This window comes from Pempheris klunzingeri, chromosome 21, assembly GCF_042242105.1.
Source record: "Pempheris klunzingeri isolate RE-2024b chromosome 21, fPemKlu1.hap1, whole genome shotgun sequence".
Taxonomy (NCBI): domain Eukaryota; kingdom Metazoa; phylum Chordata; class Actinopteri; order Acropomatiformes; family Pempheridae; genus Pempheris; species Pempheris klunzingeri.
Window position 1 is genome coordinate 1,438,897 of NC_092032.1, and position 17,985 is coordinate 1,456,881.

The window sequence follows — 17,985 nt, forward strand, 5'->3', positions numbered from 1 at the left end:
TCACACCGTAGGTGTTGGCCTGCATCTCTGACCACAGACGCTGTCATCTGGCACTCTCAAGCTGACTAACTTCCACCGCTACTCCTCATCCACACCTGGTTACTACTGGTCATCACCAGCAAAACTCTCCCTCCCCCAAGAACCACTCTAGCTCCCCCTTGTGGTCAGGAGTGCTAACTACAATGTCTGCCATTCCCGTGTAGATCAGTATCAGAAGGAAAGTTTACCCAAAGCGCACAGCTTCTGTCTCCAATCTGATTCCTGTTACACACACACGTTACATGTTACATACACTGTATTTACTGTTGTTGACAGACTAACTAACCCTTCAGCGTCAGTCCCCCCTGAACTGAGATCCACCAAATCATGCAACTACTTTGCATTCTTTTTTACAGAGAAAATAGTAAAGATGAAGAGAGAAAATCTGTAAGTCATCTCTGTAAAACCACTCCTGTTAAGTTGACACTTTTTCAAACTGTAGATTGTGCAGCCTTGACATTGTGTGTAATCTTAGACCCACTACCTGCTGCCTTGATACCTTGTCTGCAACTCTTTTTAGAGATGTTTTTAACTGCTTAGCACCAGATATATTGCAAATTGTCAACAGTTCCCTTCAGTCAGGCCTTTTTCCTAGGGCCCTGAAGACAGCTGTTATCAAACCTCTCTTGAAAAAGCCTAATCTAGATGCCTCAGTGATTAATAACGACATACCCATATCAAACTTGCCTTTTCTGAGAAAAGTCACTGAAAGGGTTGTTTTTCTGTAGTTTAACACCTTCCTTGTACACATTCCCTCAATCTCTCTCAGTCTGGTTTTAAACCACACCACAGCACTGAGACTGCACTTGTTAACGTTTTAAATCACATCCATCTGAGTTGCGGTGCATCAAAAATCTCAGTTCTAATTTCATTGGATCTCAGTGCTGTGTTTGATACTGTTGACCATAAAATACTGTTGGACAGATTAGAAAAGTGGGTGGGACTGTCTGGCACTGTGTTAAACTGGTTCAAATCTTACTTACAGGATAGGGACTACTTTGTGTCAATTGGCAATTTTAAATCTGAGCGAACAAAAATAACGTGGGGTTCCTCAAGGGTCCATTCTCAGACTTCTTCTTCTTATTGTTTATATGCTTCCCCTTGCTCAGATCATTGAATCTTATAACATCTCGTATCATACTTATACAGATGACACACAACTCTACACAACAGAGTCTCCATGACTACAGCCCCTTACATTTGCTAAACAAATGCATCAAACACATCAATGAGTGATTGTGCCAGAATTTTCAACAACTAAACACAGATAAAAACTGAAGTAATTGTTCTTGCCCCAAACACGAAAGAATAAAAGTCAGCGTTCATCTTGACTTGGACTGAGGCCTAAATTTCAATTTCCATATAAAAACAATCACCAAATCAGCCTTCATTTTGAATATTAACCATGTTGTCTGTATTAACAGTTGATGTTTATGGACCAAAGGATTTTAACCCTAATGTTCTGTCCTGTTGGAGTTTAACTTTCAGTTTAATTGGTCTATCATGGACTTTGACCTGTTAGAGGTCTAACTGACCTCAAACAAGTAATGTCACTAGATAGGACAACATACTGTACATTTCTTTGTGAATGAGTCCTTAGCAAACAAAATCAGAATGTATTCTTTCATACATAGACAACATAACATTGAAAACATTAAATATTATTTTCTTGGCAATGTTTTAGGATCATTTTCATGTTTTGTCACCTTCACCAGATGTGCAAGCCAAGTGAATTGTAAAGAAATCCTGTGACACCGAAAACACCAAAACCCTAACAAGACAGAAGCCAAGTCATTTCACCTGAAGGTGTAAAACTCATCTCTTATATGTAGTTTAATTTTCAAAACCAGCTGGGCGCCGTAGTTTTTAACAAATGTTACTCAAACAGGAGTAAATATTGCATTTGCTAGGGAGTATTTTCAGTTGTAGATTAATATACATGTACATCTTTCTTCTGCAACTTTGCTGTCTGCCTAGTTTGACATTCTCGGGTAGACACTGCTGTATGCCAGCTTAAGACAGCCACGTCTGAGTACTTATGTAGAGAAAAACGTCCACTTAACAATTCATTTTGGATGAACATATTTCAGTTGTAAAAATAGCATCACCTGGCACACCATGTTCTCCTGTTGTATCACGTGTCTTAACCCACTCCACACCTCCAGTTCTGTTGTGTTTTATGTGAGTTCATTTATTCAAAGTAACAGCTGGATGTGGATTTAAAGAAATAATCATTTACACATTTCTATGTGTGTATGTATGATAACTGAGACATTTTCATTCTACTCATGTGGGTGGTGTTCCTCTCTGCATATCCTCATTGTTGCCAGTGCAAAGAGTTCTGTGTGGATTCATTCATTCATGTCAATACAGGAAGGCTAATTGCTGTAATGATGCCCATTGGCGAAACTTATCAGCAGTCTGAATTGTAAAGGGGAAAATGGCTGTTCTCACAATGGTGCAGCTGTAAAAACACATACTAGCACACTACAAAAGAGAGCGGTAATTATAATCTAAAGACCATAAATCCTTGGAGAGATTTTAGACTGTGTGTGATTTAATTTGCAGTTGAGTATAGCAAATCTGAAAAGATTAGATTCTGACTTTGAATTTGTGTACAATCTGATATCTGATGATACCTGCAGCTGCTCAGAAACTAGATGAGAAAAACTGTGTTTTTACAAACTTTGAAGGACATCTTATTACTCACTGTTAAGTATTAATGGTACACTTTTCGACTGGAATATTACCTGGTCACTGTTTGCTGTGTGGTGAACATGACACACAAAACTCCAATAAGTCAGGTCTTGGTCCGGTGAAGTGGATCAGTTGGTGGATAAGATACATTTTCTACCTGGTTTGGTTTCTTTCCACACAGAAAACAATTCAAGTTAAGATTGTGAATGGAATATCCCATAGTACACTGGCTCTTGTGTGTAAAATGTTACAATGTGTATTCAGTATCAAAATGCACCCCATGAAGTGTTGGTGCAGCTGGGAACAGTTCTAAAGTGTAGTCTCAGTAAGTCAAACATTCAATAATTAAATTCAAAGAGGATGGTTCAACCTCAGATGTCTCATCCAAGTGCAGGCAAGATGTTGCATTGTTGCAGGTGATTAGAGGGGTTGATATACAGATCTGATGCCAGCCAGCTGATTTTCTATTGTAAATGACTTTTATATGATCTACAGTAGCTGTTTTAAAGCAGCATTTCAATTAGTTGCACAGTCAGGTGCAATTTTAGCACCAGACAAACACTCATCTGAGGGATGATTTGAAGGGACCACAGATGATCGCTGTAAAAACTGTTCAAACAGAGCAAGTCTGATGCTGATATGAAGGAGATGCTAGCCTCTTCATGTCATCAACAAATTTGCTCTCCAGTGTTTCCAAATGTGATGCCACCTGGCTCCCAGACCAGACTCTCAGACTGTATGTACTTGGAGATCAGCGTGTTTTCTGATCTAATTATTAACTGAAACAAGGGTTTCAACTTAAACAACATCAGCAGTTCTCAAGTGTGAAAAGAACTCTGAGAATGACTACAGACAAGGATATCCTCATGGTAAATTCAGTGTGGAGCACAATACAGTCTATGAAAAGCAAATGAAACCTGTAGTAATACTGTGCAGCGTCTGGCTGTAGCACGGCTCTATAAAGGCACATTTTGGTCAAAATGGTACAGTGTTGAAATGAAAATGGACAACCTCATTCAGACAATAAGGCTTCAGGAATCTGCACACAGTCCTCTAGGTTAGCCTCTCTGACTGTGATAGTTTCAGCATGCGACCCCCCCTTGCTTCCAGACTTATGCTAAGCTAGATTGACCACGTCTTGACTCTCACTCTGTATACTCCCATATGTTGACGGGTTCAGCTGCTGAATGTAGCTAATAAAAACTATTTAAATCATAAAACTCCATAGTTCCTTGCCCTGCTATCAAACAACTATTATTTATTCGATTTTTAAACACATAATAATGTGAAGAGGGATTTCAGACAGAAAATTAGCACCATAGCAGTAGGTGTGCGGGGTAGCAGCTGACCATTGGCCCTGTGTAACTACATATATATATATATGTATATATAGCTCAGGCTTCAGTGGTGTCAGGTCACTTAGTAGTTGGCATGCTGCTCATGTGAACAAAAAGTGATCATTTTATAATAATGGATGTAGGCGATGGACTCGATGAGATTTTGCCTAAGGCACCAACACATCTTTCACTGTCAGTGGCATCAGTGGGGGTTGGAGAGCAACACCCAAGTGAACAAAATCATGCACGATCACACTAAAAAGGGAGTAGATATAGGCAAGAACAAATAATAATAAATCAAATAAAAATAAACTAAAGCAGCTCTGTCTGTCTTGACTAAAATCCTAGCATTGTTTATGCTAACTGACTATACTTGAGTGCTCAAAGGGGAAAAAGATCCAAATTCAGTCTTTCTTAGATGAATACATTTTGCTGAAATATGACAGCACTCTTTAACACTGTGTCTAGTTCTTTAACATTCGTATTAACCTCTTAGCCCAGTGTTCTGAGTGTACTTTGAGACTGACTGGGTTGTGCATCACACTGCAGCATTGTGGAGAGGCTGGCACCGGATCAAAGAAAAGGTGCATTGCCTCAACCTCGTTCACTCTCCAACACACACACACACACATATTCACAAAGATAGGAGGATCAGATGCACCCAATAAGCATGCGGACTCAGACTCCAGAGCATGTACACATGTATGGCTACACAGTGGCTCTGCAACACATCATGACGCTGTTGGAAGCAGGCGAACTGAATTAAATGTATGCCCTAATAAGCAATTTTGGTCGTCTCTCTCTGATTTCCTAGAGCCATAAAGGGCGGGGGGGGTGAGGGTGGGGGGGTGGCTAGTGAGAGTAAGTCGTCCGTAAAACACAGAGCACCCACATCTCCACATTGGTGTTGGAGAAAGTGGGACAGTGTTGAAACGAAGCACCGTGTGGTGAGCACTGTGCAAGTGAGTCACATGATGCTTGACAAAACCTATTTAATGCTTGTTAAGAAAAGGACCTGTCAGCATCTGGAGCGTCACACTGCTGCTGCGTGTGGCTAATGAGGAATGAGAAAGGAAAAACAATGAGTTCGACAGCAACATTTAAAACAAGAACTTGGTGAAAGAAGGAGAAATAGTTGCCTTGATCAACAGCTGTGACGCCTCACTGGCCTTTTTCATCAATGTCTTCCAGCTAAATGCACTTCAAAGCCTGGGTTGAATTAGTTTGCAGAAGCACACACACTTGTCAGTGACTGGAAAAGCTGCTATTGATGACCCAGTAAACAATGCATCCTGGAAGCGTATGTGTGTGTGTGTGTGTTTTTGTTGTGTTGAGTGTATGTGAGAGAGAAAGCTGTGGGACTAAACGCCTGGTGGGTAATTTACTGTGACAGAAGGCCTGGCTCTGGTAGGAGCGGAGCAATTATTTCTGTCCTTCAGTCACTTAGGTGTCAAGTCTGGCTGCTTTGGTTAAGAGTAGTGTGGACAGTGGCACCTGGGTGACTGTTACACGACGCTTGTGTCTGGGTTTGGAATGGTTTGGTATGGTATGATCTGTTTGATTAGGAGCGGACTGTGTTCCTGCAGCCCAGTCTCATAGAAGTGCATCAAATAGTCACAACATTCATTCAGTTTTTTTTCATTTCAAACCAGTGTATCTCTATGGGATCATCTTTTCGTGTCTTTCCTCCTGTCAATAGGACGTCTGTAGGACTTGTGAGCTCTGCCGTCATTTCTCATTTTCTACTCGTTTTTTAACTATAACAGCTACTTTACTCAACATTTAACCACCAGAGTTTAGACTTCATTTCCTGTCTTTACCTTATCAGTCGGCAGCAGTCGGAGGGTCCGCTGCTGGTAAAAAAACACGTGTTTGACAAGTCAACAATGCGAGCCGTTTATGCTGTGACCATCCATTTGAATTCACTTCTCCTTCATCCTGAAAAATCACCTTTTCGTCAGTTTTTGATAGCGAAAGCGTCTCGAATGTCTCTACGGAGGAGAAGCTGCTCCAGTTATTGTCACTTCCTGTTAAACATTCCCCAACATAAAAACACGACAGCGTCCTCAACAATATGGTGGACTATCGTTAATGCCATCGGTGTGAATTATTTTCTCCTCGATTCTAAAAACGGTAAAGTTTTTCCGTCAGTTCTTCACAGCGAAAGCGGCGTCTTTATCAATGACCGTTGCTGTGGAGGCAAACGCAGTCAGCTGTGCATTACATTACAAAACCTTTATTATTACTATGATACTATTATAGCATTTACATTACTGGATGAAGTCATAGATCATCTAGATGCAGTGCTATCACAAATTACAGATACATGTTTTAGATAAATACACTGTGTTGTGGACGTGTTCCACTATTGTTTTGGGCTCTCTGCTGTCACTGGGCTTCATTCCATTTAGAATTGCTGCCGGTTGACCATAAGCTGAATCCAAACACCCCTGTATCTTTGGAGGAAAGGATTTTTATAGCCTGTGATCTTAAGTGTGAAGTTGCTCATTGTTGCTTATACAAGCTATTTACTTATTTGGCTGTACTAGATATTTGATGTATTCCATAGATATATCTTTTTACAGCCCTTCTTTGTAAACTGTAAGACCTGCCATGTCAAAAACCCATTTTCTACAATAGTAGCTTAGATATCTGACATAAACCATGTTTCAGTTTTCTCAACATAGATTGTCTAGATGTTACTAGATGGTGTATACTAGATATGTGGCACATTCAGTATATATATATCTTTTTGCAACCCTAAACTAAGAACTACAGCTGTGATGCTGATTTGTGTCAAATTGTATGGTGCAGTTCTGGGAATTGTAGTTTCTAAAGTTTGGTCCCAGGGATTAAATGAGGGATGTGAAGTGTAAAATATTTTGATAGCTTCATCTTCATCCTATTTATGTGACCACTATACAAAATGTGATGCACACACACACACACACACACACACACACACACACACACACCTAACCACACACACACTGAGTGTTTTATTGTTTTAAGGAAGTTGATTTCATTTTAAAAATCCTCATAAATCCTAACAAATTAAATGAGCAACTTCACATTTACAATCACAGGCTATAAAAAGCCTTCTGATAAACCGGAACTGATGGCCTCAGGGGTAGTCCGCCATATTGTTGAGCTGTCAAGGACACTGTCATGTTTTTATGTTGAGAATTGTTTAACAGGAAGCAGCGACAGTGAGGAAAAGCAGAGCGTCCTCGCCTCCATAGAAACATACGAGCTGCTTCTGTTGTTAAAAACTGACAAAAATCATGATTTTTTTTGGATGGAAGGAGAAATAAATGAAAATGGATGGCCATAGCCTTAACTGCTTGTATTGTTGACTTATCAAACACGTGTTTTTGACTGGCAGCAGACCCTCCGGACAGAATGATGTGGACTAATGTGGACTGATGTGGAGTGAGTGATGTAGCGGTTCTAGTTAAAAAAAACAAATATAAAATAAGAAATAAGAGCACAGCTTCTGTGTTTTCAGGTCCTACAGAAGTCCTACTGGGTGAGGTATGGACACGAAAAGATAATCCCATAGAAATATGTTGGTTTGAAATTCATGCTCAGAGACAGGAAAAAAAAACAAGAATTCATAGACTACATTTGTGACTATCTTCCAAACTGCTGTGAGACTGGGTTGGTTCCTGGTCCTGAAGCATCCCTGTAGACAGTGGACCTGTTTTATACATGTGTGGGATGAAGAGGTTTCGTTTGGTGCTAAGTGAAATTGTTCACACTGAAAATACAAGTTGGTTTAATGATTTATATCCCGAGCTTGTTGCTTCATGAACACAGTGTGTCTTTTATAGGAGATTGGGGACAGGAGAGACAGCAGAGCTACAGAAGATACACTGACTGCAGAACAGATCGTTGCAAATGCCATTCATCATTTTGTGGGATGAGAACATAACTGCTGACCCAGAATTATTGATAATTAATTAATATTAATTACAGATCTGTCAATTAGAATAAAAATAAAACAAGAAGGCAAACGTTAGTAAGGACCAAATGAGTTGTGATGATCCTGATGTGGTCGTCCTGTGAATATTCTGTTTATTCTTCTTGGTTTTATATATATATATATATATGTATATACATATATATATATATATATATAGAGGCTCTAAGGTGCCCAGTCATGAAGTCTCTATAAAGGTATGTGAGACAGTGAGTAGTTGCTTAATCTGCCCTCAGTGTTCTTATTGGAAACGTGACAGCAGGTGAATGGAATGTATTTGTATAGCGGCTGTTCAGTCATTTCGACGAATCAAAGACATCACATCCTCATTCACCCATTCATCCATCATTCATATCGACCTGTGAGCCACAGGTGTGGCACTGAGGCCACAGGCAGCAGAGAGGAGAGAGCCGACAGCTGCCGCTCTCGTGCATGTGAACAGCTATCTGACAGCCCCCCGAGACGATTACAGCTGTGTGACGTGGTGTGACCATGACAACCACAGAAACCAAACCAGGAAGACAATTAGTTTACTGGTATGTAAGTTCATGCAAATGATCACGTTTTAATCAGCAGTAAACAAACAGGTTCATTTACATAAAATATTCTTGGAGCAACATCAGCTTCAAAGTTGAATTTGTCCAGCCAGAGTCAATAAAGCCAGTTAATGTAAGCTAACCGCTCACTCTACTTAAAGATCTGATAGAAGTTGGTGGACAGCAGCAGCCCAGATGTACAGTAGCTGGTAACCTTGGCAGAGTTACACCCTTCTGCCATTTATTCAAATGGACTGCATTTATATTCAGTTCAGTGTCCTGTAGGAGGAACCAGGGATCGAGCCACCAACCCTGGGATTAATGACCTCCTGGGCCACAGCCGCCCACTCCCAAGTACAGAACACTGAGTGTGAACCAGCTGTAACCCATTTTGGTCTGAAAGGACCCCAATATGATATCATGAGAGAAACAGTGTTCATTTGGCATTTTAACTTTACATTTTCACAAAAATTTGTTCTTTGAGATACAACATGTATTAAACCTGTACATAAAATCCCACATTGTGGGATTTGTAGCTTGTCTGTCGCTCACATTTGACTTTCTTGGAAGCGGTCCAAATGATTTTCTCTGGCAGGAACTCTTTTTGAGCCTGTTGTCTTTCTTACTACCACTACTAACTAACTTTTCAGAAAACAATATCATGTCTGGTGAACATGTGCCTCTCAGCGGTGAACTGGAATTTGACAGATACACTTTTGTATGTTTAACTGTGATGATGTTCGTGATATTAGTAAGACGACATAACCCACATGGCTCAGCAGCTCCACCTTTTCAGCCTTGATACCGCGGCACTGCTGCTGACGGTTGCACCGTCTGTCCTCCCTCTTAACACCTTCTTTTTTCTTCCCAGGAGTCTACACCTTTGGCCTCTTCACCGTTGACATCTTTGTCAATGCAGGCCAGGTAGTGACGGGGAACCTGGCACCCTACTTCCTGACGGTCTGTAAGCCAAATTTCACGGCACTGGGCTGTCAGCAGGCCCTGCGCTACATCAGCCACCAGGAGGCCTGCACTGGAAATCAGGACGACATCCTGCGCGCCCGCAAGACCTTCCCATCGAAGGAGGCGGCGCTCAGTGTCTATGCTGCACTCTACCTGGCTGTGAGTTCATCTGCTCCTCTATTTCCTGCTCTCGCTGCATACACTGTAGAGTATGGTGGTTTACAAATGAAGTCACCAAACCATTTTAGTTCATGTTTTTCAAGTTTCACTTGAAAGAAGTCTGCCTGGTCAAGAGACACAGGCAGTCAGACGATGACACAGGTTGGAAACCAAGTTATCAGGAAGAGAAAACAAAGGCAGCCAGCAAACTGTCTTAAAATGTCTGTCCCAGTTTACAGAGCCGCTCTCTGCCCGTCTTTCATCTATACATACTGTTTTCCTGTGTGTTAGTAAGACGAGTGACATTTCAGTCATGTTCACTTTAAAATCCTGCAGTTTTATTTGTAGTATATAGGGATTAGTAGTTTATAGTCTGTTTTTATTGAAATTATTGGAACTAAATTTAGAGCTTTGTACCAAATCATCTATCTCAGTGATATCCAATCGACTGACAGTTATTGTGGCTTAGCTTTACACATAATCCATCTATGATGAACACTAGAAGTGCTGGAATTTAGAAACTCTATAATCTGTCATGATAAATACTCAATTAAGAGACGAATGCATCTGTTCTCTAGGGTAATAACCATCAGAGATCCCATCCACAGTTTTGATTCATCTAAATGTGCGCTTCACACCACCGCTCCTCGGTGGCTGCGGCTCAGAGGTACAGTGGGTCGTCCCTCAATCAGAAGGTTCGATCCCCAGGTCCTATGAGTCAGCGTGTCGAAGTGTCCTTGGACAAGACACTGAACAACTTCCTGCTGAAGCTTCAGTGTGTGAAAGAACCGTCTCCTCCAACTTAGATTCCTCCTGAATGAATGATGTGTGAATGATGGTGAATGAGGGTGGAAAAGCACTCTGAGTAGTTCCTCGGCCGTTCTCGTCTGACTGACAGCTTCTTTTAGCTTGTGTGCTACTGTGTTAGCTCAGAAGCTTACCTCAGTGTTTGTGACTCGTTTCTCTGTGCTGGGGGGTCGCTCACTGTACGGTTCACAGACTCACAAGCACTAACATGCACATGTGGCCGTCCTCGTGACCAAAATAAAAGACAGGGAAGCTCACAGAGGGGGGATGTGACTTCATTCTCTGCTCAAGTTGCTTACTCCACTGTATCTTTCCATAGCAGGTAGTTGTTTAACGCTATATTAATGTTCTAACTGTCTTATAAAGAACCTTTAACATTTGCAATGCATTTCCTGCAAGTGACTACTCTCCTCGTGCACTATCCACACACTGGTTCTGCAGCTGGTGTCTTGTTTGGCTCGCATCTTCTCCAAACAGCATCACTTCTGTGTTTGCAGCATGTTAGCGTTGATGTATTTGCTTTACATTCTTGTATGTTTCTGGCACTGTCGCTGAAGGTCTCTCCTCATGGAAAAGGTTTGGGCCGCCGCAGCACAGCATCTGTAGAGAACAAGAGCAAACCAAAGTTTTGAAAGGCTTTGTACGGTTTATATACAGTAGGAGCTGTACATGATTAAGTGATTAATTATAATCAGTTGGGAGTTGGAAAAAGTTTGATGGACTCAGCCCAGTAATATTTACTACTTACTAAGTATTCTTACTTCATGCTGCCTTGTTTTTTCTTATATGTTTTAATGGGAAAAGTATGGAAGCAGATAATGGCCATCAAGATTTAAATCTAAAAGCAACTGAATTTAATCACGAAACATGGGGCTAAGAGCTGGAAGTTAATGGCAGCTTGGTAACATGCTGATGTTTATGATGTTCATTTATGTGTTAAATATAGACAGTTCATCCAAGAGCTGCTGTTTGTCTGTTTAAGATTCCTCCTGAGTCTTTATTCTTATGACTACAAAAGGTTGCTTGTCAGGATATTGTTGGGCCTTCAACACGTGGGAGAACAAAGAAAGGCCTACATGTAAATTCCAAAGCCTGAAACAAAGGAACAGGCGCTGAAACAAAACTCCCTCGGACGGTACAGCGCAAAACTATGTAGGAGGCCGAGGACCAGCGCGTCGTTAACCCCTCTGACGCAGCGGCATAACGGACCCTCTCCTCGCAGCTATCTGAGGCGGACCGAACCCCACCGAGCACGCCGGGACATTCACACACTCTATTATGCATTTAAAGAGCAGTTGTTTGTGATAACTGTGCACGTGTGTCGTGGTAACAGCTGGTTGTGATAGTCAGTGCTCGGATTCAAGCCTTCCTGTTCACTTTTATAAATCTAAGGTAGTGTTTCAATACCAGCGTTTTAAGTGAATTTAATAATTATAAACTAATGACAATATTAATAAGTACACTGATGAAAATGCTGTGGTTTTTCTGATGAGGGCAGTCTCTCAGTTTACATCCGTGTTTTCCACCTCGCTAAATACCATCTGTCTGCCTAAGTGTGGGACCAACTGACTTTGACTGTGTAGTGTGAGATTCAGCTTGCAGTATCATCAGGTATGATAGCTTAAATTGAAGAAACCTTTCAGTTGAACAGTGAAATACCTTCAAGTACGACTTCAGCCCACTGATTTGGGTTCAGCCTTCGCCGACATCCACAGACACTTGGACGCTCTGAGGTCAGTGTTTGTTCCATATTGTTATGTGAGCGGTTCCACTGCAGGCCTGACTGTGCATGACCTTCCATCTAATCTCTCTGATGCCTTGTAAGATTATCGCATTTAGCTCCTCGATTCATTTCTCACTTGATTGTCTTATGTAAGGCCCAGTTATAGATCACAGATAGTGGCAGAGTGACAGGGACGCTTCCCAGAATTCATTTGTGGGGGAGGCTGTCTCCCTTCACAGATATCAGATTCAAGCATTACTGGAGGAATGTGTTGAAGATTACTCCACTTGTGAGGACCTTTTGCCGGCTGTCACCTAACTAGATGAGTGACTAGATGAGGATCCAAAATCGTGTCCATACGTCTGTATTTACATGTTGCAGCAGGTAACCAGCTAAAGTATGAATAGAAAGCATCACAATCACTTAGCCAAAGTTAATGTTAGTTTATCTTTCAAGCATTCGGATTCATAACTTGTGCATTAGACCCATTACGAAATGATGACACCCACAAGAAACTTCCCGTGCAATCAAAACAAGTTGTAGTGACAGAGCTTTAAAAGAAACTCCAAATAGGTCATCCCTCATCGGCCTTTTCTACCCTAACTCACAAGGAAGCCTTGCAGGCTCACCCGTAGCAGAATGAGCTACAGTGCACCATGTGCAGGCCCATGCCAACTAGCACACATGCATACTGCACATATTTGCAAATGCAAACACACAAATGGTTTCCTCGTGTCTTTTTCCCTTCATCTAGTGACAGGGAACGGCATTAGCATACAAAATATTCAAACTATCGACACTGTGTGTTTGTGAGAGTGTTAAACTTAATACCTAGATTAAGATCAAATAAACGGTTCTCGTACTTCTGCAGCTGCGAAACATGAATTTCACAGCAGCAGAAGTACAAGAACAGATGCATAGGCAGCTGTCAGGATGCTATATATATTATGAGCATCTACTATATACAAATGATGCAAGGACTAAATCAAAACTATGTACAACAACATCATCAGACCATGTGCTGACACAGACAGTCACAAATAAAGTGAGGCATTGCAACAGAATATTAGATACAAAAATTGGACTTGTGGGAGTGGATGTTTAGTGGTAGTAGAATGGTTTGTGTGTTGCAGAAGGCAGTGCAGCAGCAGATTTCTGCTGTGATTCACTGTGGATTTATCCTTTAAACACACACATTAAAACCAGACAGGCTGTGATTCTTGCTGATGGTGTGATTGCTTTGATTGTCTGTATCAGAGAGGCAGCGTCTGCCCATGAGCGATGGATGCTTGGCTTTGGACCATCAGTGACTTCTTGCACGACGGGGAGAGCAGATTGCCTCTGTTATCTAGGTCATTTAGCAAAGACCTCTGTGTGTGTGTACAACTCTGCATTTAGGACATACACACAGATTGCACACACATAACATGCGGGCACACACACACACACACACACACACACACACACAGTCCTGCGGCTCTGAGGAGATAATTATTTCTCCTCTTCAAACTCTCATTGTCTTGGACATTATAGCAATGCTGAGGCCAAACACATCCAACCATCCAACATCTGTTGAACCCAAGAATCTATCTAAATGAAGCTGTAATTACCCCATTCAGATGGTAATGTGACCGCGATGTGCAGGCTCCGGATGCCTTATTGTGATGTTTGGGCCTGAAGCTACACTGTAAGGTTTTCTCACCTTTTTGCAAATATGAATCATTTGGTCCTTGCATAGCAGCTACACTTCTCTCTATTTTCTAATCTATTTTCTATCTTTTTAGCTCATTCCTAGTGGTTATGTAAACCTTTTATTCAAGACTGTCATAGTAGAAGCACAAGGTCACACCTTTGTTTTTGATTGAGAAGAAATGCTTTTTGCTAACTGAACTCATTCAAACCAGCCTGTTTTCTTGTCGCTAAAGTTTAATTTGTGGGTGACTAGCGTTATGACCAATAGCAGAACCAGAAGTCCCAAGTCACTTCACTTAAGACTCACGAGTTAAAATTCCATCCACTTGTTTTTATGCACATTTTCTATTTATGCATTAAAAGAAGCTGAGAGGAAATTTGAAACACAAAAGGTGAATCATACAATATGAATGTTCATTTTAGGGTTAGTGGGCTGTGATACAGTACCTGGCTCTGCTTCCTTTAAGCATTCATGTTATGCTGCCTTTCCCCACAGGAGCTCATCAAACATCCACAGGATCCACACTGATCAGAAGTGACTGATTGATTCATTAGAAAATCCTGATTAATATCTTAGGATTTCACCTCAGCTACTAAGTGCCATGTTGAAGCAGAACAACCAGAAGAGTCCGTGTTCACTGTGTAACACGACTGTGTTTGTCTGTAGGAGGTCTATCCAGCTGAGAGAGTCTCAGCTTGTTAGTTAGACCCCAGCTTTGGTGTGTTTGCTGCTGTGCTGTCTAACAGTGTGGGCGGTGCTGGACTGTACTGTGACATCTTCTCTTTACATTTTCTTTTTAACTTTGAACTTCTGAAGGCAGTGTTGTTTGATTCGTCTGTTCAGCCATGTTGGATATCACTTCTCAGCTCTTCTTCTGCTGATTCAAAACGCCCTCCTGTACACCAGAGGACTCCTCGCGGAGGAGAGCGGACAGACACCGGGGGGGGGGCGCTACGTTTATTCCTGTGCTTTATTTCAACAATGTATTGCAACACACCAACATCTGCAATTACAGAGGAAAAAAGCGTTCACCAGGTCTTTTTCTGTGCTTGTGTAACATCATGAGCAGAACTTTCAAATGTTTTGGTGTAGCCAGCAGGATCTCACCAGTACACTGTGACATCACATACGCTCCTTAGGGACTTTTGCAGGAGAAGTTAGGAGCAAAAAAAAGGAAGTAAAGGTCAGTGCATCCTTTTTGTAAAAATGAGACCATTTGTACTGTTGTTAAGCCACAGAACATTTCCTTTGATATGAAGGTGTGTAACGTACTCTTCTGTGCTACTCACTATGAAAGTAGGAAATACGATGACAGTGATCTTATCCTGTATGCGTTAAAATAAACGTCTCACACGTGTACCGTGGCATTTTGCAGGAACATTTTCATTTATAAATGATTTATAATACTTTAATAATAATGATAATAATAATACATTTTATTTTTAGGGCGCCTTTCAAAGCTCACAAGGTCGCCGTACAGAATACACATAAAACATACAATATAATAGACTTTGACCTCCTGTTGAATCTCAGCACACATTAATGGCATGAACACAACTTACCTATATGTGATATGACCCACCTAAAAGTCTTTTGCATCTTCATGTGACCGAGTGTGGCTTCATGTGGCTGCAGCCAAAACTGCTTGGTTGTGGCTTGGCTGAATCACGGTCATATCAGTGGGTGTGGGCTTCTCTCCAGGTACTCTGGCTTCCATCCAGTCCAAAGACATGCAGGTTAGGTTAACTGGTGACTCTAAATTACCTGTGGGTGTGAGTGTGTGTCTCTATGTGTCGGCCCTGTGATTGACAGGCGACCTCATGATACCTCATACCTCAGCGGTATGGAGGACGGATGGATGTCCATCTTTTGATCATAACATCTTTTAGATTCTGATGGCATAAATTGCTGTTACAAAAATGACATAATGGCGAAGTTGGTGCTTTCAGCCTTTTATTCTCAGCGTCCATGGGTCACATCAGTGCAGATCTGTGCATGGCTGTCTGCACATATTAGTTTACAGTTTTCAAATACTACACATGGAGCTGGGGCTAAAAAGGCTGCCCGCACTTTTTACTGATATTAGTCCTGTTATTATTATTCATATATTAACTATTGTCCTGTTTTTCACTGATCATTATTAGTCAGATTCCTATTGTCAGCACTATAGTTGCTGTTAGTGTTTTGGTTGTTGTTTGAGCTTAATTTATTTGCCAAAGTATCAGAAAATGATTTGCTTTTATAGTCTTATATGGAAATATGGTTTGTTTGTTTCCTGGATAAAGTTACTCCATGGATTCACGAGAAGACAGGAAACATTTTCAGTTTCTGGGGGATCTCCAAATGGTTAGGTTTGGTCTTCTGATTACCATCATGATGTTTGGAGGTTAGCCAGTATGCTGATCAACTGGAATTATTCATCATTTATCGTGATTATTGACTTTTCACTCATTTCTGGGCAGTGAAGATCACATTTACTCTGCATTGTTGTGAATGATTGATTTGTAATTCACATGGATTCAAACAGCAGCAGATTTGTCAGGTAAACAGCCCTGAATGTTTACAGCCTGGCTCTGCCCTTGGGTCCGCTGAGCCCAGCAGTGAGGGTGGTGGTGACTGACAGCAAACCTGTCAGTCACTGAGAACAAGCTACACGTTGTCACACAGCAGCCAAGTGTTTAATGCAGTTTAAGGTTGTAATTCTTTCATTTTGAATATATAGAAGCTTTGTAGGTGCAAGAAGGCAAGAGCCTTTGGCAGTGTTGGACTGGCTATTTCCCAAAGCAGGGCTGCAGTGCAGACGCAGTATATGTCTCCAAAGCACTCCAGAACATACAGTAGTAATGGTTGATTTTCTATTTTATCTAGATCATGATGAGAACAATAATCTACTCATTGATATTCGTGTGAAAGGAAAGACACATTTTAACCATCATGTCTGCTGGACACCTCTGACTGGACCATTTCAAATCAAAGGTTAATATATGGCTAAACTCCAAAGAGACCTGTGACATGAAACTAAGGAGGGCTTAGAACAAAACGTTTTCATCCTGATACATTACCGCAGCAGCCTGTGAGCTCTCTCTCTCTCAGTCATACCACAGGACACCGTTTGAACCACCGAGAGATTGATGTCTGAAGCAGTGTGAAGCGGAGGACAAGCAGCTCAGCCTCATCTCCTACGTTGAATTTGTCATGTCACACTCTCCATTTAGCTGACAAGGCTCTGATATAGTGAACATGCCAGCAGCTGATGATGTCTGACATTAAATGGGCAATATAGGTTAGAGCGTGCACCCAGCTATGAAATGCTTCCAGAGGCTGTTTAGACAAATGTAGTTGACCTGTTTCAGGTCAAATGAGGTGCATCAGAGAAACAAGGAAATATACTGTGTGTGTGTGTGTGTGTGTGAGAGAGAGAGAGAGAGAGAGAGAGACACAGACAGACAGACAGACAGACAGAGAGGTTTTCTATGCATTCTATCACATCAAAGCATATAACAGACCCACTGGTCCACTCGAGGATGTGTATCACGTTTTGCTTGTGTGTAAAGCCACACGTCCTCATTTGGTGTTCAGGTTACTATAATAATACTAATACTAATAATAAATATGAACCATCTGGTTAAACTCAACATTAAGCACCAACACTATGTATTTAGGGTTAGGACAAGATGATGGTTTAGCCTGAAATAAGTATCGTAGTTACAGAAGTAAACTTATGTTCTGTACGTGACATAGATGACATTAAAGTTGACATTACATACTTACATACTACGTCACTTAAAATAACTCAAAGATGACTTTTTGTTTCACATGGGACATGAAGTGCTGGTGTTGCATGATCCATCCTTAGAATGCTCGTTGACACATGTCCTACAGTCAGTATTGCCCCAGCTGGTACCACCCTTCATCTAGTGGACTGGATTGTGTGGTACAGGGCTCTGACAGCAGTTGTCAAAGTTACATAAATGATGTGTGCATAGCAAGGCCATGATATGGTGACGTCCCTCAGTGCACTCTGAGTAACCGATTCATGAAAACCAGTT

At 41.3% G+C, this 17,985-nt stretch overlaps 1 protein-coding gene across 1 annotated transcript in view; it reads left to right on the plus strand.

Moving 5' to 3' along the window:
* Positions 1-17,985, plus strand: part of plppr5b (phospholipid phosphatase related 5b) — an 83,756-nt gene that overhangs the window by 40,193 nt on the left and 25,578 nt on the right. Inside the window, exon 3 of the mRNA XM_070853080.1 lies at positions 9,463-9,713. Within this exon, the coding sequence (XP_070709181.1) occupies positions 9,463-9,713 (251 nt within the window). The remainder of the gene's footprint in view (positions 1-9,462; positions 9,714-17,985) is intronic.